Below are 23,594 nucleotides of genomic sequence, written 5' to 3'. Positions count from 1 at the left end.
GCTTTAGACAAAATATCAATGTAAGCAAACAGAGTACTCCTAAAATGTGAGAGGCATGAGTGTATATTGCCAAATCGGGGTTGTCTGACAAATTGGCTCCAAAGGATATTATTGTTCTGGCCCTCCATGTGTGTTTTGAGTTTAAAAACCCACTGTTGTTCCCTTTCAAATAATCTTGATTCTGAATTCACTCTGTCATTTATGTGCTTAAGAATGATCCATTGGTAATCACGCGCTGTATGCTTCTTTTCTATATAATGGGTTGACATCTTTGTGGTTGCGCGGCACATCTCAAATTGCTGCGATGTTCCCAGATTCTGGTTTTAATCTTTCTGATTGCCATCCCTACATAGTGTAGGTTGCAGGGGCACGTTACCAGGTTCACCACTCTTTTTGTATTACAATTTGTGAAATTGGTTATTTGCCAGGTCATTTGATTGCTTTTTGTTGGTTTTGTCAGATGACAGACACTACAGTTACAGCATGGGTAATGTCCCAAGATTGGTGTTATAGTGCTCTGTAAACCCATTGTAGTGTTCTGTTTGTTGCAGGCGCGTGTGTGGACCAACATATCTTTAAGACTTTTCCCCCTCTTGTGGGAAAACAGAGGATATGGTATTGATAAGGACTCACTATTCCATACCCGCCAGTGCTTGTTGATGATTTTTGTCAACAATGTAGATGCTATATTGAAAATGGTGTTATATATTGGTCTTTCCACCTTGTCTTTCTGTACCAGAGTTTCCAAAAGGGCTTCCCTGTTGTTATTTTGTGCCCTCTTTCTTTCCCGGGGTACCATCTTTTTTGGGTACTTCCTAGCCTTTAAAGGCGTGGCTAGGTATTCAATATCAGGCCTCTCCAACTATAATTTAATACCACAATGGAACCAAGTGGATGTTCCACTCTTGACCGTCATTGTGTCTTTCAAAGCACGGTCTAGTTCTCCTGTGAGCTTGAGGACGCAACGTCAAGGGGCTTCCAACGGTATTTACCATGCTGGCCTACACTGTGTCTGTAATATGCAGTCCCCGGCAGTTGCACCAAATAGGTAGCAAGGCAGAGGTGAAGCCTTGGTGTGTTAAGCGCGCCACATGTATCACTAGCATGGTACTTGCCGTATGGCTTTTTCCACACTACTCGGTAAATGATTACATGCAGGCCTAACAAAGGTATTGCCAGCATTGTTTAAAGAAATCTCTTCCCTTTACTGCATTTCTCCCTAACGACTGTGACTGCAGGCTAGCCTCTCCCCTGGAGGAACCATGATGTGATATCCAAACATTTTATATGTATGTAATGTGTGTTTTTCATTGTATTATAAGTGTGTGTCTTTGACAGTATACTCTGAGACGACTGTTTGTGTTCAGATAATTCAGTTTGAACTGCACTAGTTGTGCCCACTCACAATATGATTTTAATTAACTTTTTCCTCACTTGGAGGTGCTCACTATGACAACATTGATATGTTGAAAGCAACAAAAAAAAGATGGAGCATGCATACGACCACATGGCTGTAAAGTCTAACTCTCCATTTAGATCTCTACATAAATACAGACAGTGATCGGCAGATAGGTGGTAAATGTTTAATAACCTTTTTCATTAGCATACAGTAAGTTTGCGTCCAGTGTGTTACAGCAGGGGTGGTACCAGGGAGTTAGTTTTCCCTAGCCCCTGATGAAAAGCTGAGATGGGTACGGCTTGAAACATGTCGACCTTTTAGGATATCCGCAAATAACGATGAAAGGCATATTTTCGTTGAAGCATCAGTGCAGTTGAATCAAAATGTGTGTGCAAGTATAAGATACACTTACATTTATAGATGACAGAAAAGTGTGCATTTAGAGAGACTCTTCTCGACTAAGTCCATTGAGTTTGAAAAAACCCATAACAGACTGAAGACCCTTAAACTGTTAATAAAGGTCCTCAATAAGCTTCCATCACTGCACTTTCCATATGAAGATACCAGATAATTCTGAACAGATCAGATGCATCCCATGAATGTCTCCTCATTTGTTAAAGATGGAAAGGAACACATGCAAAAAATCTCCCTTGTAGATTTTAGAGAGGGCATCAGTGAACATATACCATATAACTTCACTTTAGCAAGTCTAATGATGCTTTCTTGTTTTGTTTTTAGGGCCTAAATAAAAAAAATCAATGCTGAGGTATGATAGTAAAACTCATTATTGAGGCTTTGATCTGCCAAAACCTCTTGCTAGGTTTTGAAGAAGCTAACTTAATACTTATTTGTAGGACCAGTCACCTGTATATACAAATTAACTTTATTGGTGCTTGTGAGAAAGTACCTCTTTTTTGCGTGTTCACCCCCTCCCATTTTTGTGGACTGAGTCCGCTGGTTTTTGTACGCTTTGCACTGGGGTACTGCTCTCTAGCCCCCAGTGAATGTGCTCTTACCCCTAAAGCATAGTGAAATTGTCTGACCTACAATTGGAATGTTTACCTTTCCAGTAAAGCTACAGCATATATTGCAGGAAAATACACCAGTGGCATAGAAAGTTAAATGCCACAGTGGACTGCAGCATCTATAGTGCCCGTCACTTGGCCTGTAACCTAGGTTAGGGCATACATATAGCTTGACTGCTGCATGCTGTCAAAATAACCCTTTTCAGGAACCCTACTTTTAAAGATTAAATAGATTATCCCTATATAACCGTTGCCACCAATAATTTTGAATGCTTAGTGTTTAAAAGTTAAATGTGTAACATTTTCATGATAGAATATTCCCACAGGGACTTGCCTTTAAATGCTATTTTCACTGCATTTGGCTTTAGCTGTTCCTGCGACAAAAACTGAAGTGCATTTAAAATACTATTTTGGCCAACTCTGCTTTGGGATAAGCAACAGAAATGATTTTATTGCTGTTTTAAAAAAATCAAATGGAATGGGGATGTTGGATGTAATATAAAAATATACATGAACATTTTGACTTAGCCTGCCTGAAACTCCAGCAAGCCAATCAGCATTAGCTTTTGATGAGGTGTGGAATACTACGTACATAGCAGAGACAAAGGCTCGGGCTAGGCAAGATAGCTTGAGTAAGGAATGTGACAGAACTTCACCCACGAGGCAGCTAAGGTGGGTCCAGGATCTTTGCTAAATTGAAAGAGACCAGGGGAGACCTTCTATTCAGAGATAAGGGAAGCCTGGAAAGAAATAATTTTTCGATCCCAGCATAAACTATAGCCCTCCTGGCTTCCCTCTAAATGGAGGGTGCTGGCCCCAGAACCAGTTTGGAGAGGTTGAGGAGCATTGGACTGTTTATTACTTTCAACACAGCCGTGGGTGTTCCACAAGCTCCCTCCAGGTTCAAAGTGTTCTGCCACCTTGGATTATACTGAGAATGGTGCAATGTGGCATGGTTTGCATTGAAGGAAACAGTATGTGCTTTAAAAGTAGGAAGGCCTGTCCTTAGGAACTTTTTTACCAAATGTCACCCCACCAATTGGCTACTGAAGTGAACTAAATGTGCACAATAGCCCCAATGCTCCAAACATTTTCTTGACCGAGCAGAAGATGACTGAACCTGCTGTCTGTGCCCTGTGTGGAGACTAGATTTGCTGCGTCTGCTCCCACATTACCCAGGATTAAAAAGGCTGACCTTATGTGTGGCTACAGGGCCATCAAAAGCTGCATGAGGTCTTTTTCGGGGAGTGACCAGTTACAAATAGATATGGACTGGACTTTCTGGAGGCCTCTGACGGAGTGTGTTCTGATCCAAAGTTCTGTCACTGGGGTTATGGTGCTTTGGAAGTGACCAAGAGGAGTTGCTCCAGAAAGTCTGAAAGATTTGGACTGCAAAACCTCCAGAGTTTCAGTGGGATGATCTCCCAGCAAAGGTTTGAGAGAATTTCATCGGATAAAGTTTCCGGCTTGCCTCCTGGAATACTTTGAGCTCCAAAAATAGAGGCCAAGTCTGAAAGTAGAAATCTTGACCAGGCAAAGACGTGAAAAGTATCTGAGCTTCAAGAGGACTTTGCCAGCTGCGAAATGTGAATTTTACCACTCTGAATTTTTCCCGCCGAAACCAAGGGCTTCATTGGAATCTCATTCAATAGCTTTCTAACTTTGAGAGGACTGTGGTGGCTACAGCCATCAACTTTGCCATGCTAGAGTATTTCACCTCCCATTAAACAAATGTGGCGGATCTCATATCTGTCATATTACAAATGCATTATAGCCTGTAGCACTTGTAATACAGTGGGCGGGATTTCTTATACATTTTGATAGATAATCGCTACTGGCAAACTCTAAATAAGGCCCTAATTCAGAAGTAAAACTTTGACCAGGACAATATCGTGCGCAGCTTGAAATTGTGAATGCATGTGTACAGGCTCCTGGCATTCATTAGGGACACCATCTGTGCTTCAGAGTCAAATTTGGTTGACAAATAAATGTTTGTGGCGCTTTAGGTGGTTTGTGTAAAAAAGCCTCAGTGTGTAGCCATGAGCATGAATATTCCAACAACTGTGTGCTAAACCATATTTATAAAAATATTAATAAACAAACCTCTATATGAATTCATTTCTGTTCAAGGGGACACCGTGTGTCTACACCATGTTTGATTGCTGAACAAGAATTGTTGTTTGGGGTACTTTCTATAAAACAGCCTTGTAGTTGAAACATAAACTGGACAGGAATGGCTTCTTTGGCCCTGATGTGAGGGGTGTAAAATGTCTTATTAGAAGCCTGCTCCGGCTACTATGTACCTGTCCCATTGACTAGACAAAACTCGTTAATGTGTCAAGCATAAGATGAAATGCTCCCAACTCATGATGCAGAGAGTAGTTAGTGTAAAACACCACTTTGTGAATTGGATGATCATGAACGTAATATGGTGGCAATATTAGGCAGGGATGATTTAATCATTGGTGATTTAGAACATACAAAATAAAAAAATACACAATGAGATTTGTACATAGTATTTCATGTTCCATGTTTTATCTTTAGGCTCGGAGTGTGTACAGATTAATTGTTATATGGATCATTTATAGTATCCAAATAGATGATTCCTTTCCCTCCAATTTACTCACTAGTTCACAAAGGATTTTGGTAATCGCATTTACTTCTTGTGATAATAGTATTAAGATCCCTTCCTCTTCAAGAGAGGACCAGGCAAAAAAAATCTTGATCCAGAGCAGCATTTAGGGTCTCCTCCTACCAATAAAACTCCAGGTGTTGTGGAAAACGCACTTCTGCACTCTGGAAAATTCCACTCTTGTCCACTTAAATCCAAAGGAGTTCAGGTAGTCGGAGGTCAAACAGAGCAGTTTATTCATGCTTAAGCGGGTGCAAAACCAACAAGGAAAAACCTGTTCCGTGAAGGTAATGAACAACTGAAAGAATTTTCCTTTCATATTTATACTATATTTCAAACAAGTCTGCATACAGACTGCACTACCCTCCAGTAATCCATTGGTAATTTCCTTCCAGTTATACATACAAAAAGAATAGCTAACTACACTACATTCAAGGTAAGTAATGTAAGAAAGAATCCCAGACCTTGACTAATTGCAAATTGAATGGAAAAGAAATGTGGCAATACATTTCAGAGAAGAACAAATGATTAACAAGGTGTAATTATTCTAGCAACCATTTGGTACTTTTCCAATGGCATGGAAAGGAAAGGAAAGAATGCACAATGTCAGCACGTACAGGGAAAATTTCTCAGACAACGTTGTACAAAATCAGGTGGATTTAAAAATTGTCTGCATTCATATTCATAATATATAACCTTTTTCTCAGTGTTAAGAGAGAAATCTGCTTAGACTAGTTGAATCATCAACAAAAGATGTTGTCTCGATCTGCACTAACTGACTTGTTTGATCACTGCAAGGTAGTAGAAAGGCACGCTAAAGGCCCTATTTAAAACACCATCAATAGATTCTAGGTGCCATGCTTATTTTGTCTTTTATCGTAAATATATTTTATTTTCAACTGTTAGTTAGAAAACAGTTTCATGCTCAATCGTTCATATTAACATGGAAAATGTATTAGAGCATCTGTTGTATTTCTGCTGATAAACTGCTTCCATAATAATGCAGAAACAATCTGCATTGTTAAGTATATCTGATTTTGCTACTTTAGATGAGTATTTGAAATCAATCAGATTATCTTACCATAATTTTGTCTAAATTACTTTACTTACTTTGATCAGATGGTCATGTGACAATAATCATCTCATCTACAATTGAAAGCCTTCTTTGCTTAAGATGTATTCTTAATAAGTTTTAGTAAGCCACAGGCATTGTCCACCTTTCAGATTTTAATGATTTGCGTAAAGACAAAACTGTGAACAGCTCAAATGCCTTCTTAGGAATCTGTCCTTTGTTTCTACTATTTATATCAAACAGGTTTCAAAGAGATTGATTTGCCATGATTTTGTTTGAAAAGAGCTATGTATTCACCCTACTGAGAAACTTGCTAAACATTAGATTTTAGTGGTTCTTCTAAAACCATACAGATTCGGGACAAACCTAAAATTACATGTCAATGTTGAATCTCATTTCAAGAGATTTGTTAGGAAAATATATGGACTACTGTGGTTTCCTTCTTCATGCGCCAAGTTCCCTCAGAGCCACTAGTGATGTACATGGCCCTCACTTGAAGCATTAACTTTTTGTAAAACAGATTTTCTTGTTATATGCTATGTAATGAAGAAATGAATGTAATAAAGAAAAGGTGAACATAAGAGTGTACACACTATAGCAGTATAAAGCTTTTACAATACTGTGCATTTTCATACAGCCAGATCCAAGGTTATCTTGTGACAAGAAGTAGCAAACCCACCACTTTCCCTAAAAATGTTTGGTGTTGTGGACAGCCTCTGGCTGCATATATGGGTTCCTCCAGGTTGGCACACCAGTTCATTGCCGCTGGCCATGTACCTAAACTTGAGGCACTTGCCGAGGTCCACTGTCTGGCGATGTCCCTTTTCGCAAGCATGGTTCCATTCCCGACCAAAGTACAATCTTCCTGGATCCACCCCAGCAGAAGTTCCATGCTCTATCTGTGTGGAGTATTACTGTATGGTTTATCTGCTCTCCATCACTGTTTTGAGCTTGCTTGGCCAAGGAAACAGTACTAAGGTACTGATTGTGTTTTCATATGGATATTTCAGGATCCAAACAAAGATCTTACAACCTCCTGCTACTTAGTTGGGTAACCATTGTTTGACTGTAGGTCTAGAGTAGGCTTGTAAATTCCAAGTGGAACAGGAATTTGTTCTGTTATTACATTGTATTTGGTTCAAATAGACATGGTAAAGACAGCTACAGCTCTGCACTGTGGGAGGTCCCTAAGCCTTCCAATCCCAAGGTGGCTTTTCAGCCTGAATTGTGGATCCATTGTCTGCTGCAGCCTCTTAACCTTAGCGGTGTGCTACCTGGCACAGAGTAGGGAGTACTCCAATCCTTTGCATTTATTATTAAAAACATTGTTGATAACTTTGCCTTAAGAAGTGGGAGGGGATTCCTTCAGTGAGTCTGTGTATCCCCCATGTAAAAAAGAGATTATCCCCTCCCTTACATGGGCACATCTGTTGGATATGACTTATGCCCATATTGGCCTGGCATTAATGTACATCAGGAGCACACAAAAGATGCTAGGGCTCTGGTGATTTACTGCCCATAGTCAGCAATACTGTCTCCAAGAGTGAAACAGAAAGAACAATTGGAGTGGAGTAAAGATGCTAACAACAAAAAACACTCATGGAGGGTCTAAGGGGAATAATCTTTAACGACCAGGCAAACTCCAAACCCCCAACAACTACACAAACCACAAAAGAGGAGAGAGACGGTCAAAATGTAAAGAAACTGGGAGCCAAAGAGAAGAAGACAGATTCAGCCCACTAAGTTGAGACAAATCCCATCAGCCCACCGTTTTGGCAGAACATAATCATCTGGGAGAAAGGTGGATCAACTCATTGCAGTGCACCCTATTTTAGGGGAACCATCACTGTGTATATGCAATGAGTTTGCAGTCTTCCAGAGAAAAAGTCTCAAAACATAGTGGTACTGAGAAAGATGTGAGATGCAGTGCAAAACAGAAGAGAAGTGTATTAAAAATGGCTACCTGATAACACCACCCACCTTTATTCGGTGTCAAAAAAAGTGCCAAGATTAAAAAAGCAAGTGAAAAACTGATAGTTTGAAAAATAACTATATTATAGTAATAGAGGTCGACATGTTTCAGCCAAAAGGTTACAGTTACCTGGCTTTCGTCAGGACCATGGATGGTAAAATGCTACTGCAGAAATATGTGTTTACAAAGATACGTTGATAAGAACATCACCGTGACAATACCCTACCAAAATCAAACAGTCATTGATTTGTCCAGTAGTTTAAGGGATGTCAGAGTGTTCCCAGCATTATGTGGGAGTACGCCTCACCTCACCCGGCAACTGCTCGGTGTACTGAGGCCCCGCTCTATCCGTCGGTACCCCTCTCCTTGTCCAAGCCCCTCGATCCTGACGAAAGCCAGGTAACTGTAACCTTTTGGCTGAAACATGTCGACCTCTATTGCTATAAGATAGTTATTTTTTCAAACTATCAGTTTTTCACTTGCTTTTTTAATCTTGGCACTTTTTTTGACACCGAATAAAGGTGGGTGGTGTTATCAGGTAGCCATTTTTAATACACTTCTCTTCTGTTTTGCACTGCATCTCACATCTTTCTCAGTACCACTATGTTTTGAGACTTTTTCTCAGGAAGACTGCAAACTCATTGCATATACACAGTGATGTTTCCCCTGAAATAGGGTGCACTGCAATGAGTTGATCCACCTTACTCCCAGATGATTGTGTTCTGCCAAAACGGTGGGCTGATGGGATTTGTCTCAACTTAGTGGGCTGAATCTGTCTTCTTCTCTTTGGCTCCCAGTTTCTTGCTCTCTCCTCTTTTGTTGTTTGTGGAGTAAAGATGACCACCTTTTAAAGCATTCCCAAGTAACCCTTCAAAGCTGAGGAGGCTCAAATATTTTCCCAAAACCATTCAGAAATGCACAGTGCCATTTATTCCCCAGACCCTGTTGCTCCTTCTGGCCACTCAGTATCTTTCATCTTTATGGATAGATCAACTGCAGCTCCAAATGTCACTCTCTAGGCTACTGAACCTGCCATTCCAGTTTGAGATGGATGATCACGGGAGTAATTTTGAAGTTTCTGTAATCTATGGTAGGATTAATGAGTTACACTTGCACGTCATCAGTTTTTTTAGCTAAAACATTGAATAAAGAAAAGTTATTTTTTTAACACTGTTTATGTTTGATGCAGGTGATCTTTCCTATCCATCCTCCGCTTCTCTTTAAAATCTGATCTTTTGGCAAGCTTGGTTTACGAGTGTTCCATGGTATAGCTATGAAAAATAAGCTGTTTTATTCAACTTAAAAATTATTTATATTTTGTATTTTTTTAGTCCTCTGTCCTTATCTGTTTTGGAATAGAGGTTTAGTATTGAGACAAATATTGCTATGCTGCTGTACCCTTGAGCTTAGACCAGGCAACACTTGAGGAGCGGTGTCTGAAGCATGCCCGGCTAACACAGCACAGTGAAAACTGAGAGAAGGGACCATACCATGTGTTGGGCATTTGGGTTTGATTTCAGGTTCAGTTGATATTTACAAAAAGTCATTGACTTTATCTGTTATCTCAGAAGCATCTTGTTCTGGTTAAAGTAAATTTTTCATCTTGTTAAAAAAGGAGGTGAAATGTAAAATGTGACCTAAGGTATCTTACAACAATCTTGTTGCTGTTGGATCAGCTAAACTCCAGTTTCATTCTCCCAGCCCATTGTTTGCTTGCCTTTAGAGTTTGGATTCAATAATATTGTCACCAAGTTGAGGAAAGCCCCAGCTGTGAACATGTTGAGTTTCAATCTTTTATATTAGACACTAGAAGTAAGTAATAGATGCGTAAAATTGGAAAACTGATTAGGCCACTGGTCTTTAATAACACCCCATTATCTTCTTATTTGCAGGGTACTTGCATCTACACAGTTTGAACCAACGGCAGCACGCATGGCTTTTCCTTGCTTTGATGAGCCCGCCTACAAAGCCAGTTTTGCAGTGAAAATACGGAGAGAGCCGAGGCACCAGGCACTGTCCAATATGCCAATAGTACGTGTATCCTGTGTTGTATTATTTTCCTGTAAATTTCCTGTATGTCGAGTTTTTTCATAAGTATCAAATGTTTTGAGATGGATTCTTTTCTGGGTGCCGTGTAGACTGTTCATCATACCTACAATTCCACTTCTTAACAGAGTAAATTTTGAGAGGTTTTATACTATGGGTGTGGGTGCATAGAATTCCTTACGGGCATAGCTATTAATGTGGCTTAACCTGCTGTCCGATAATTGAGAATCCCTTATCATGAGGGAAGCCACATGTGTCCATATCTTGCAGGTTTTTTTTTACTTAGAGGTTTTTGTTGATTACATTTATATATTTTTTAAAGTAAGTGTGTTTGACTGTCATGTAGATGATCGTGTAGTGCTCGAAACTATGATCCCAAAAGTGAATGGGTGAGAGTGCCTACTAATCAGTTCACAGGTCTGTGTCCTAATCAAATCAGTGGAGTGAGTGAGCCATATGTGCATGCTACTCTTAGACACATTAGCGCATATTATAAAGCTCAGCTTAGACTGAAGTAGGAAAAATGATATCCTTAGGCAAAGGGGTCATGATAGACTGCCTGTGCATGATTTGGTTCTAGGAAGGCTTAATGCCAATGTGTGATTGCCTGGGGAGATGAAGTTTGGTTACGAGAGCCTGCCAGGTGAAAGAATGCTCTGTTAAAGGAGTTGTTTGGTCTTTTGAGGTTCCTGAGAGCAGCAGCATCTCTCTGGTATTCCCAGAGGTGTGTTCAACAGAGGTGTTGACAGTGGCTGGGCAATGGAGGCATACCCAGTAGGGTTCCATCCAGGGTTGGGACAGGCAAAGCAGGTAGTGTGAAAGTTGGACAGGTGGACACAGAGCCAATCCTGAACTGTCTTGGAATGTTTCTTTATGGACGCCAAGTCCCAAACCACACCTTTTGGACAGTAGTGGCCTTAATCTGGATGGCAGGATGTGCAGTTGGTCCAGGGCAGCCGTAAGCCAGCATGATAGTTACTGCAAAGGGCCGACAAACACAAACCTCCGAAAACCTCTGATTGACCATGGGCACATGGACTGTCCCCTTTTTTGCTGTGGTGGACACTTTCCCCATAGTACCAGGTAGTGCTGTGGTAGCACCAAGATGTTCATGATGTGGGGTCCTGGTTCCCATGTCCTTTGGTCTGTCCCCCTAGTTAGAACTGAGGAACTGCTGGTTATTCATGTAGTGGACACACTACCCTTGCTGTGTTTTTGCATGATTCTGATTGCTGTAGGGCAGGTAGGAATGGTGCAGATCGGGGTGTACAAATCCTCCCTACTTCCACGGATAGAGTAATTTCACAGATACACGCACATGCACTCATCATACACTTGGGCCCATTTTACTAACATACGCTCAAATACCCTATCAGCACTGAACCTGTGGAAAGAAAAAAACTCCTAAACACCCTGCATCTACACTGAGGTCGATAAGACCTAATTGTAACTGTCCTGAGTCATGATCTAAACAATCTATACAACAATAATCAAAATAGAGTACTCAATAATTGACAAGGAATAACCACCAACACTGTATTTAAAATTATGATGCTTTATCTAAAATTAGTCAAAGAAAATCAATCAGAGTAAATCATTATTCTCATAATTACCTATTCTAGCTAAATGTCAGAATGGGTCAGGACAGGTCTCTCAGTAATAGTCTCCCGAGTCGCCGTCCTCACAGCATCGATCCTCACCAACGCAGGTTTGGGAAGAAGTGGCATAGACGCTCTCTAGGCTAACAATATTTATAATAAATTTAACAAAAGAAGGCAACATAAAATGTTTTAAACGTCCGCTGAACCGCTGAGCAGAGCGAGAAGGAAAGGATGTAGCATCGCTACATTTGGAAAATCTCCGCTCAGAAAAATCACAAAAATAAAAAGACGGAAGAAGAGGTTTCAAATTTGCAAATGTTTCTTTTTGAAATGTACTTCCTTAGCATCATCACGAAGCCACCGCTATAATCACAAAGTTCATTGTGGCTCCTTTGTCCTCCAAGGTTACTTGGATGTTCGCCCAGAGCTGCTGTCCTCACGGAAAATTTCTAAACCAGGCGAAGACTGTGGTCAGATGACTCTCGACCATGTTCAGCAAGGCCTTCTCATCACAAATCGACTACTTGAATTCAGGCTTTAAACGGCAGCCATCTTTCAACTAGGCCAAAACGTACCATCTTAATTAAAAGAGACAAAAACAACGTTACTACAGCATAGTGATTAAACAGTGTTAACCCCACTAATACCCTTATGTGTATGTAATTATCTAGCCTTTGCAACACCGAAAAGCATTAATACACGACACTTCAAAAGCGTTCTGTGCTTAAAATAAACAGCACACAGCAACATTTATTTAATAAAACATGCACATTATTTAGTAAGCAACACAAACGCATTCCCACGTGTAGTTTTCTCTTGTTAATTCGTGTTGGTTAGTCAGAACATTTACACAAAACAAATAATTAATAATTATGAATTAATATTTTATTTTTGACAAATAGACAAACCAGAGCTTAAAAACCCAATAGATTTTCAACAGAAAACTCTGCTCCAGCAATCCCCCCTTTGGTGATATTATCACCAAATAAACAACCCAAAAAAAAAAAAAAATTAGTGAAATTTAGTCCCATTTTAGGAGAAATTGGAAATGTCTTTTTCTCCTTACACAACACTACACACCAGACACCCTTTCATCATCCCTCTTTGTTTCCAAGTAAACACTCTCCCTCAATTCTTCTAATTCTATTTCTTGTGGTTCTCTTTTCATCCTTTTATTTCTCTTTTCATTATTTCTTTTGATTAATTTCTTTTTCCATCCCCTGTTTTTACAACACAAACACACCAATCTTAGTATCAATAAAGCAACAATTATACAAGTCAAAGGAAACAATATCTTACCTATAATAGTACTACCTATTTTTGCAATAAAATTCTTAACAGCAACTATTTTATTAGCTATTTTAGTCCAAATACTCTCAGCTTCCAGTGGTACTAATTCTTCATGCAAATCAGTAATATTTTTGATATAGACCTTCAGGTCCTTACTTTCGTCTGGAATGTAAGTGCAACAATGTTGAACTTTCAGCATTCCACAGACTCCACCCTCTTTGGCCAATAGAATATCAAGGGCAAGTCGATTTTGCATAGACATGGCACGTACGGCAATCAATTCCGTATTCACCAAAAGAAACCCTCCAGCGGTATTTGTCGATAAGCGATCCACCACTGTTGACAGTTTCCGAATTCCATAAGCATTCAAAGAAATTCCCACTGCTGGAATTAAAGCTCCAAAACTGTCACCCACTATTTCAGACCAAGTTTCTCTCTTAAAACGCGTTAGTAAATTAATATGTTCTACATCTTCTATTCTATCTATATGAAAGATCTTTGGAAAGACCAGGCCCACATAACACGTGCCATACCAATGGTCAGGCAACCTGTAATAAGCCTTGTTCCCACAAACATAATACACTCCTGGGAAAATTGTATCTTCTCCACCTCTGAAACCCCATCCTGTTGCAATGAAGTATGTATCATGACACTCACTAGTCCCAACAAAATATGTATCATATTGGGATTTTCTCCTTGTAATGCACAGCTTACCCTTCTGTGGTGCATCTAGAGCTAAAGTTGGACTAGCCCCATTTCTCAATTCTTTTCCCATCTCAATGTCCCAAATTGTCTCACTCACTTTATATTTCCCTGCTTTCTCATGCATGCTCATTCTCCTTTCCTCCACCATATTTAGGAAAGCTTTCTCCTCTTCTTTCAGACTGCAAGTTAAATTGTTCTTAAAAATATAATCTAATGTTAATTCTTCTTTTTCAATAAAAATCTCACCAAAAATGTTAGCTTCTTTAGCTGGATTCAGCTTTTTGTTCATTGGCAATTGCCCAAAAATGTTATCTTTGTTAGACATCTCATAATCTATTTTCCCTAACAAATAAAAAACACTACTCAACACACTACAAGAAATTCCATACGTAGCTGGTAAATGGTGATAAGTAACACCCTCTGAAACGGATGCAGGTAATTGCATACAAATGTAGCAATCCCTAACTTCCATTGTTTTCACATATTCGTATAACAACTTTGAAAAAACATTACTAGAAAAATCATTAATTGACTTATCTTTATGTATGTAAGTATTACTAATTCTAGTCGGAACTACTTTTTGTAAACTCTTCTCTGCATTGGTCACATTCTCTGTATGCATTTCAAATGTACCTATTGTAACTCTAAAAGTAACTAATAAAGCTAAAACACCCCATAGTAGCATTAATAATCCAGTACAGCAGCAGCACATTTTACACCATCTTCTTAAGAAGGCACATCTACTTTGGTTATTCTCTATGTTAGCCATTTTACTACTTTGACCGTGTCTTTTGACTTAGCCTCTACTACTCCACTGCTTGAGTCTCTAAAATTCTGGATTACTTCAAACAATTAATTTTCAGTTCTTCTTCTTTTCACTTTCTCCAAGTGATTTCTTCTGTTCACTCAATTTGGATACTCATCACTCTTTACTTCATTTTCTTCAACATCAAATTGTATTAGATCTCCAACAATATCCTTAGTATCCGACTTTTCATCAATGTCAGTCAAGATTACTTTCAGGATTTCACCTGTATCTTCCTCAACCACTTCTCGTACGGTCTCCTCTGGATTTCCTTGACTTTCTGCCTCACCTTCAGACAGTGCCACGTACGTCCATTCCGGCGACCTATACTTCTGGTTAGGTTTTCTTATCCTCTTGATCTCCTCTGGTTCTTTTGATTCTTTTCGCTTTTCACCTTTTGCTGGATTCTGACTCGACACCTCATTCACTTGTTCAGCTTTCGAGGTATTTGCTCTTATCAGTCTGTATCTCAGCCTCTTTATTCTGTTGTTAGGCCAAAGATCTCCTCTTATAACCTTTTTCGGTCTTGTTTCTGTATTATTTCTTTCTCCAATCCAAGTTCTCTTTCTCAGAACTCGACCCTCTGATTTCTCATTCTCACTTTCATCCGATTCTGTTTCAAATGCCTCTTGTTCTTCAGCAGTTTTCTTTCGCTCCACAGTCTTTTTCACCACTGTTTGAGACTTCCCTACTTCTGTCCCTCCTCGGGTCTCCGACACGCAATCTTCTTGCTGTCTACTTGTCCCTTCACCTAGCTTGTCAAGAATGTTCCCTACACCTCCTCGGGGGTTTTCCGCAATCTGTCCCTCTCTATCTTCTTCTGACCCTACTTCTTCAGGTATAATCTCAAGTGGTTCTTCAATCTCCTCGTCTTCTGCTTCAGGAGTAGTTTCTGTGGAATTGCTCTTTTCTCTTCTTTTTCCTTCACTGCTTTTTGGAACTTCAGGCTCTCTTACAGAATCCGATCTCCTCTCTGAGACTCCCAATGGTTCTCTCTCTGAACTTTGATTTTTCCTCACTGGTTCTGTGTCTTCATAATCACTGGAATCTGACTCTTCAAAATACTCCTTACCAGTCCCATCCTTTGGGTTTGGAACTCTCAGAGTATGACTCGCATGTACCCAGTTTTTCACACCAGCACACTTTACTGCAGTTGTCGTAGTCAGAATGACTTGTCTCGGCCTTCCCCACCTTGGAACCAAGCAATTTCTTCTTCTGTGCACTTTAATCCTCACCCAGTCCCCTGGACTCAGATCATGAGCTTGCTTCTTCTCAAGTGTGGTAGCTTCTTCTCCAACCTGGTGAAACACAGAATGAACTGCGTCAGCCAGGCCTTTACAGTAATCCAAAATCATGTCATCAGTTATTGTCATCAACTTATTGACAGGCACATATGCATGTCGCATTGCCCGTCCCATCAAAATCTCATGCGGACTTAAACCAGTAGTTCTATCTGGAGTAGATCTAATAGTCATTAGCACTAGAGGCAAGACATCAGGCCATTTCATTCCAGTGGCTAAACACATCTTACCAATCCTGTTCTTGATCGTGCCATTTATCTGCTCAACGACACCAGAAGCCTCTGGTCTGTATGCACAATGTAGCTTCTGCTGTATGCTCAATGCTTCACAAATCAAACTCATGAGTTCATTATAGAAGTGTCCACCTCTATCAGACTCAATCGTTACTGGAAACCCGTACCTAGGAATCAACTCTCTTAACAGTAACTTTGCCACTGTTACTCCATCATTTCTCCTAGTCGGATATGCCTCCACCCATCTTGAAAACAAACAGACTACCACTAGAACATACCTCAGTCTGTTCACTTGGGGCATTTCAATGAAATCAATCTGCATTCTCGTGAAAGGACCACCTTCTCTGCCTATCGTTCCCAGACTCACCACTGTCTTTTTCCCAGTGTTAAATTGCTGACAAATCAAACATCTTTGACAGATGCTCTCTGCAATTGTCCTGAACTTTGCATGGTACCAAGTCTGCTTAAAAGACCTGATCATCACATCCCTTCCCAAATGTCCCTGGCCATGATACATCCTTGCCATTGTCGACAGTATAGAGTTAGGCATGACTGGTCTGCCATCTCTATAGACCCAAACATGGTCTGTTTCTCTTGGGGCACAACCTGCCTTGATCCAGTCTTTCTTCTCTTCCTTTCCTGCCTCATCCTGCAACTGTTTCACTTCATCCCACGTCTCTAGGACATTAGTAAACATCACAGAACAAAAAGACATTTCACTTTCTCGTTCCCGATTAATCGATTGGTTATTTTTCGCACAATACTGAGCAATGTCATTTGCATATCTGTTGCCAACTGTCACAAAATCATCTCCTTGTCCATGAGCAGCACATTTCACAACTGCTAACTCTTTAGGCAGCTGTATCGCCTCAAGTAATTTCCCAATCACTTCAGCATTCTTTATTGGAGTCCCACTCGACGTCAAGAAACCTCTCTGCAGCCAAAGCTGGCCAAAATCATGCACAACTCCAAATCCATACTGACTATCAGTTATCACAGTCACTCTCAGATCTTTCCCAATTTCACAAGCTTTTGTCAATGCCACCAATTCAGCAACTTGTGCGGATTTCACTCCTTTCAATGGTGATGCTTCCATAACCTCTGAAACCTTGCACACTGCATATGCTGCACACAGCACACCCTCATCATTCCTCAGACATGATCCATCCACAAACAGCACATGATCACTCTCAAGCAAGGGAAGATCCCTTGTATCTGGTCTCGGTTTTGTACAGTAATCAAGCACATCCAAACAATTGTGATCATCTTCTGTCTTCACACCCACATTTTCAATATCCGGCAACAATGTCGCTGGATTCACATTCACACATCTCTCAAGAGTCACATTTGATGCTCCCAGAATGACTTTCTCATATTTAGTCAGCCGACTATGTGACATGTACTGGGTTCTGCTTCTTGTCAAAAGAATTGCCACATTATGAGGTACGAATACCCTTACAGGATATCCCATTATGATTCCCTCACTCTGTTCCAGGCTTCTGCATGTTGCAGCCACAGATTTCAAACAACCTGGTAAACCTACAGCTACAGGGTCAAGTGTCGATGAGAAGTACGCAATAGGCCTCCTCAGTTGTCCATGCTTCTGAATTAACACTGAAAGTGCACATCCATTTCTCTCACTGCAGTACAACTCAAACTCCTTTTCATAGTCTGGCATACCCAAAGCAGGGGCTTCACACATTCTGCTCTTCAGTTCCTCAAATGCTGCCATTTGTTCTCCATCTAGTTCCAATGGGTCTGTCATCTCCCTTTTTGTCAGCTTAATCAGTGGCTTTGCTATCAGAGAAAAATTAATTATCCACTGACGACAATAACCCACCATACCCAGGAACATTCTCACTTCCCTCTGAGTCTTTGGGGCCTTCATTCCCCTGATGATTTTAATCCTGTCATCAGTCACCTTTCTCAGACCTTTTTCAATATTGTGTCCAAGATAATGCACCTCTTTTTTGCAAAATTGCAATTTAGCTGGAGATACTTTTAACCCTCCATCTGCCAGATGATTCAGTAAAGCTATAGTACCTACTTCACAAGCTTCACGTGTCTTTGATGCCACAAGTAGGTCATCAATATACTGCACTAGTACTGAGTTTTCAGGCATAATCAAGCTCTCCAATGATTTTTCCAATAACTGATTGAATATCGAAGGACTCTCTGTATACCCCTGTGGGATACGACACCATGCTAAAATACGCTGGCCAAACCTAAATGCAAAAATCGGCTGGCTGTCATGATGCAATGGAATTGAAAAGAAAGCATGACACAAATCAATCATTGTGTACCACTCAGCATCATGTGGAATCTGATACAAAATCACTGACGGATTTGGCACAATAGGACAACATGCCACCACAATTTGGTTAACTTTTCTCAAATCTTGTACAATTCTGAACTTCCCATTAGGCTTCTTTAGCCCCATTATCGGTGAGTTACACAGGCTACTCAATAGTTCTCTCAGAACTCCCTGCTGAATCATTTTCTCAATTATAGGAGTTATTCCTTCAATTATTTCTGGTGTCATTTTGTACTGAGGAATGTTAGGATAAGTAATTCCCTCTTTCACTGAAATTTTCACAGGATCTACATTATTCATCAATCCCACATCCTCTCCAGTAAAATCCCAAACTGTCCTTTTCACTGTGTGTCTCAGCTCTTGAGGCAAATCCTCTGGATCAAACACAGCAAATGCACCAACCATTTCACTCTCTCTATTTCCTAGAGTCATTCGGTACAAAACATCTTCATCTGTTGTCTCAAAAGCTATTCCATCCGGTGTACAAAAAATTGTACAGTTCATTTTACAAAGCAGATCCCTGCCTAACAGGTTCACTGGACTAGTGTCACAGACAATAAATCTGTGCATGTCTGAAAATTTCCCTATTTGTACTCTTACTGGTTCAGTAAGACGTGTCTTGATTTGTGTATTGGCTACACCAACTACTTGGATTGCTTCATCCGAGAGAGGAAGATTTCTAATATCTGTTGACCTGACAGTTGATCTTGTCGCACCTGTGTCTACTAAAAAAGTAACACTTTCTTCATTTATTTTCCCATCTACAAATGGTCCTGCCTGGTCTATTTCTAGAGTTGCACCAAGTATGCACTCTTCCTCCTCTCTTCGGCACCGTCAATAATCACCCTCAGACTCACTCCCTTCATTCTTTAACAAGTACTGCTGTACCTGGTTAGAATGCCTTTGTTTGTTTACCTGCTCATCATTGTAGAATCCTGAATCCTGATTGTACTTTTGTGACCCTCTATTCTGCGGCAAGGGCGGTTTTGGCTCTTGACTCTGCTGTCTCACAACAGAAGGTTGTTGCTGCTGTCGATTATTCCCTTCGTTCTGCACCTGTTGATTTAAGGTTTTACCCTCATTATTTGCTAATGGTGGATTGGTACATTCAGATCTCCAATGTCCCAGTTGGCCACAGTTGTGACATGGGAATTTCTTTTTGGCTTCCTCAAGATTCCCCTTTCCTTTCCCTGTATACCTGGGCCTATTCCCTGCATTATTTCCTGCATTATTCGCCTGTTCCACCAACTGTGCTTCCTGTCTTTCCGCAACTTTCACTTGTGCCCACATTGCTTTTTCTTTCAGCTTTCTCTATTTTGCTTCAATTTCATCACTGAAGTATTTTGCATGTCTCAGAATCTCATCTATTTTCTTACTCTGCCAGTCCACTGTATGCTCACGAATTCTCTCACTAATCTCAGGTCTCAGGCCATATACAAATCTGTATACAAAATGACTCAAATCTTTGTCACCCAGGTGTTCATCTCCACTGAATTGTTTAAAAGCCAGTATCAGCCTCTCGTAAAATGCATGAACTGATTCTTTTGCTTCCTGTTGTGTTCGGTCTATTTTAACCCAGTCTGTCTCTTTTGGAGGTACTTTACTTTTCAGGTATACCATTACCTGATCATACTTTCTCATTACCTCTGGATCTGGTGCTCCTGTTCTCTGATCTCTTGGATATTCCTCAGTAGGCCAACTCACAACTATTTTACACTCAGTCCACAAGTCTGCTGGAACAATTATATCAAACAGACTATTCAGGTCAATCCACAGCACTTTTGACAATTTCACAAACCTGTCTACCTGCCTATACCACTCGACGGGCTTTTCTCTCAGTCGAGGGAAATCATTTGTAAATGATAAAATATCCTGTCTGGTCCATGGAACATGTACATATCCTCCTCCAGGTATTTCTCTCATAGGATAAGCATCCACTGTTTTCTCTTTTTCTCTCACAGGAAATGCTGAATAAGTCCTATCCCCTGATTCTTCTCTTTTCTTGTACCACCTATCCTTCCACTTCTCTACATCACCCCATCTTCGCAACAATGCAACCATTTCCTTAATCTGTCCTGTTCTACCAGTACCATTCAAATTTTCAATGTCTTTGTCTGTAAAATCCATCCTGTAAGACTTCTGCAAAGCTTTCACCTTATCAATGTCAACTCCCTGTTCATTCGCTACTGCTCTTAACCTGTCATGTGTATTTCTTGCTCTCCAGGTGATGTTTTTGCACATAAACAACAGTTCACCATCATGATGATTTTTTAGAATTTCTGTAGGAACTGTCCCTGCAACAAGCTCTTCTAATTATACACGTAACCTAGCCACATCAATAGCCTGTGAATCTTTATCCCTCTTTTGAAGGACTTTCATCCAATCATTCAAATCTTCAGCTGTTATTTCAGTAGTTTTTATCACTGGAACCACTTTCTTCTGCGGTTCTAAAATCGGCATCCCTGAACAACTAGCTTCACTAGCATCCAATCTCAAATTAGACTGTACCTCTAATCCTTCACTACATGTGTCATGTCTGGATTGTCTCAGATCACTACTTTCTGTCCTTCTTCCTGAATCTCCTGAGGGACCAGCTGAACTTATTTTATTCCCAACATATGGAATCACCAAACCATTTTCACTCGTCCTCTGTTTATCAAAAACAGGCATAACCGGACCTATGGTTACAGGTACTGTAACAGCTTCCAGATTCTTTGTCAGCTCTCTAATCTTTTCAGTCAGTTCTGATGTAGTTCTGGCTAATTCTCTCGTATTCTCGTCACCACATCGATTCTCTCTCTCTCCCTGAAAGGATTACCACTTCTTAACTCAGGTGTCACATTTTCTGTCTCAATGATACGCAATGTATCTCTTATCGGAGAAACAACTGGTGTGCTCTCTTCTGGTTCTGGTCTATATGGAGGTGGTCTTTTATAAATCATGTCATTCAAGACCTCATCCTCATACTCATTAACTCCATATCTTCTCACTTCTGCTTCAGGAACCCTTTCCGCTCCCTTCCTTTCTTCTCTCTCGTCAACTGTTCTCATAGGATATAATCCCTCTGACATGCTAGCATCTCGCCATCTTTTCATTCGATCATGATGAGTTTCACGATCATGTCTCCTCCCAAACATATACCTATAGTTGCCTCCAGACCTCTGCTTTTCTCACTCATGTACTTCCTCTTCCCATTCCACTAAAGCCTCAAACTGTGTCGGCCTTGGTCTTGGGTCAAGACATAACATCTTTTCCCGTAAATTTCTCAACACGGCCAGATTAAATGAACCATGTTCTGGGAATGCTAGGACACCATCTTCCTTTGTATACCTAACCCAATTCTCCAACCATATACAGGTATGATACCCATATCTCGCAGCCATGAAGGATGCAGGCGTTTTCGTTGGAGGTAACAATTCACCTTCTCTTGTTTTAACATCTTTATCTTTGTCAAACCAGCGTTTTATTTTTCCAAACAAAGATTTTTTCTTTTTCTCTTCTTGGTAATACATTTTAGCGTTTACCAAAACTTTCTAATCCCTTCCGTATTACAACTGCACAATACGATTTTTCAACCAATAACAGCGCGACTCACACTAACGCACCAATCCTGGAGCGTCTACGTCACTAGAATACCTCTTCCAATCCTTGCGCGGCTCACACCAACGCACCAATCCCAGCGCGAACACTATTCTGATCCAATATCCAATCAGAGCGCGGTCTGTTTGACGTCAGCAGTCGCTTCTGTCTCCTGTCTCCTGTCACTCGTCTACCCCTCCTTTACAAAACGTCTCAGTAGACTTCGTGTCAAATTTCTACAAAATCTATTAGTTACAACATATAAACATCTCCATTGTCTGCTTCGCTAACCACAGAATAGTAAAGAAAATTCTATTTCACAAGAATCCCGTCTTTCACTCACTTCTGTTTCAGTACGGAATTAATACTCTCGTTGACACAGTAGCACATCCCTCTACTCTGCCCTTCTATCATGCATTCATTAACTGTTTCCTCTAGGACTTGTCCAAAGAGTTTTACAATCAACTAAATGCTTATACATTCACGCACATTCATACAAGAAAAATATAGTACATACACACAGAATCCTGCTTTCCCGAAAACAGCGAACAATCCGTCCCGCTACAGAATTATAACACACGTTAACCAAGCAGCTTACCTCTGCCCAGTCCTTCAAACAAGCTTAGAGAATACCTATTACTTCTCCCGCGATAAGCTTTAACGGTGAACCTTACGGATCCCTGGGACTTAAGACCAGAGTTTCACAGATAACCTTCGCTACCATACGCACTCCTTTTATACCAGAAATATATTTCTAATTGTAACATACGACAATGTCACTGATTCCGAACCCAGACAATGTGACGCGCAACTTCAATTGTCACACGTTTTTCCTGCATACATACAGGACCAACAATCCCGTCTTTCCCGAGAGCAGTATATACTTCCCTCTGCCCTACTACGGAACTGCTACTAGCTCCCAAGTTCCAGAAGCACTACATAGAACTCAACACGACGACTCCAACATATAGTATTAGTACATATACCAACATCAATCAATAATCAATAATCAATAAGCCAATGTACAAGCAATCTAATCAGATCAAGACAATCATCAATAACCATCAAATTCTGCTACCAGGAAATTGGTGCAGATCGGGGTGTACAAATCCTCCCTACTTCCACGGATAGAGTAATTTCACAGATACACGCACATGCACTCATCATACACTTGGGCCCATTTTACTAACATACGCTCAAATACCCTATCAGCACTGAACCTGTGGAAAGAAAAAAACTCCTAAACACCCTGCATCTACACTGAGGTCGATAAGACCTAATTGTAACTGTCCTGAGTCATGATCTAAACAATCTATACACCAATAATCAAAATAGAGTACTCAATAATTGACAAGGAATAACCACCAACACTGTATTTAAAATTATGATGCTTTATCTAAAATTAGTCAAAGAAAATCAATCAGAGTAAATCATTATTCTCATAATTACCTATTCTAGCTAAATGTCAGAATGGGTCAGGACAGGTCTCTCAGTAATAGTCTCCCGAGTCGCCGTCCTCACAGCATCGATCCTCACCAACGCAGGTTTGGGAAGAAGTGGCATAGACCCTCTCTAGGCTAACAATATTTATAATAAATTTAACAAAAGAAGGCAACATAA

At 40.3% G+C, this 23,594-nt stretch overlaps 1 protein-coding gene across 3 annotated transcripts in view; it reads left to right on the top strand.

The window, feature by feature from the left end:
- LOC146865673 (endoplasmic reticulum aminopeptidase 1-like) overlaps positions 1–23,594 on the top strand; it is a 529,832-nt gene that overhangs the window by 54,572 nt on the left and 451,666 nt on the right. For all 3 annotated transcript variants that reach the window (XM_085632533.1, XM_085632531.1, XM_085632532.1), the window contains exon 3: positions 9,993–10,131. In XM_085632533.1, coding sequence (XP_085488659.1) covers positions 9,993–10,131 — 139 coding nt within the window. The remainder of the gene's footprint in view (positions 1–9,992; positions 10,132–23,594) is intronic.

The sequence above is a fragment of the Triturus cristatus genome, chromosome 2_1 (assembly GCF_964204655.1).
Source record: "Triturus cristatus chromosome 2_1, aTriCri1.1, whole genome shotgun sequence".
Taxonomy (NCBI): domain Eukaryota; kingdom Metazoa; phylum Chordata; class Amphibia; order Caudata; family Salamandridae; genus Triturus; species Triturus cristatus.
This window is presented reverse-complemented; position numbering and strand designations above follow the sequence as displayed.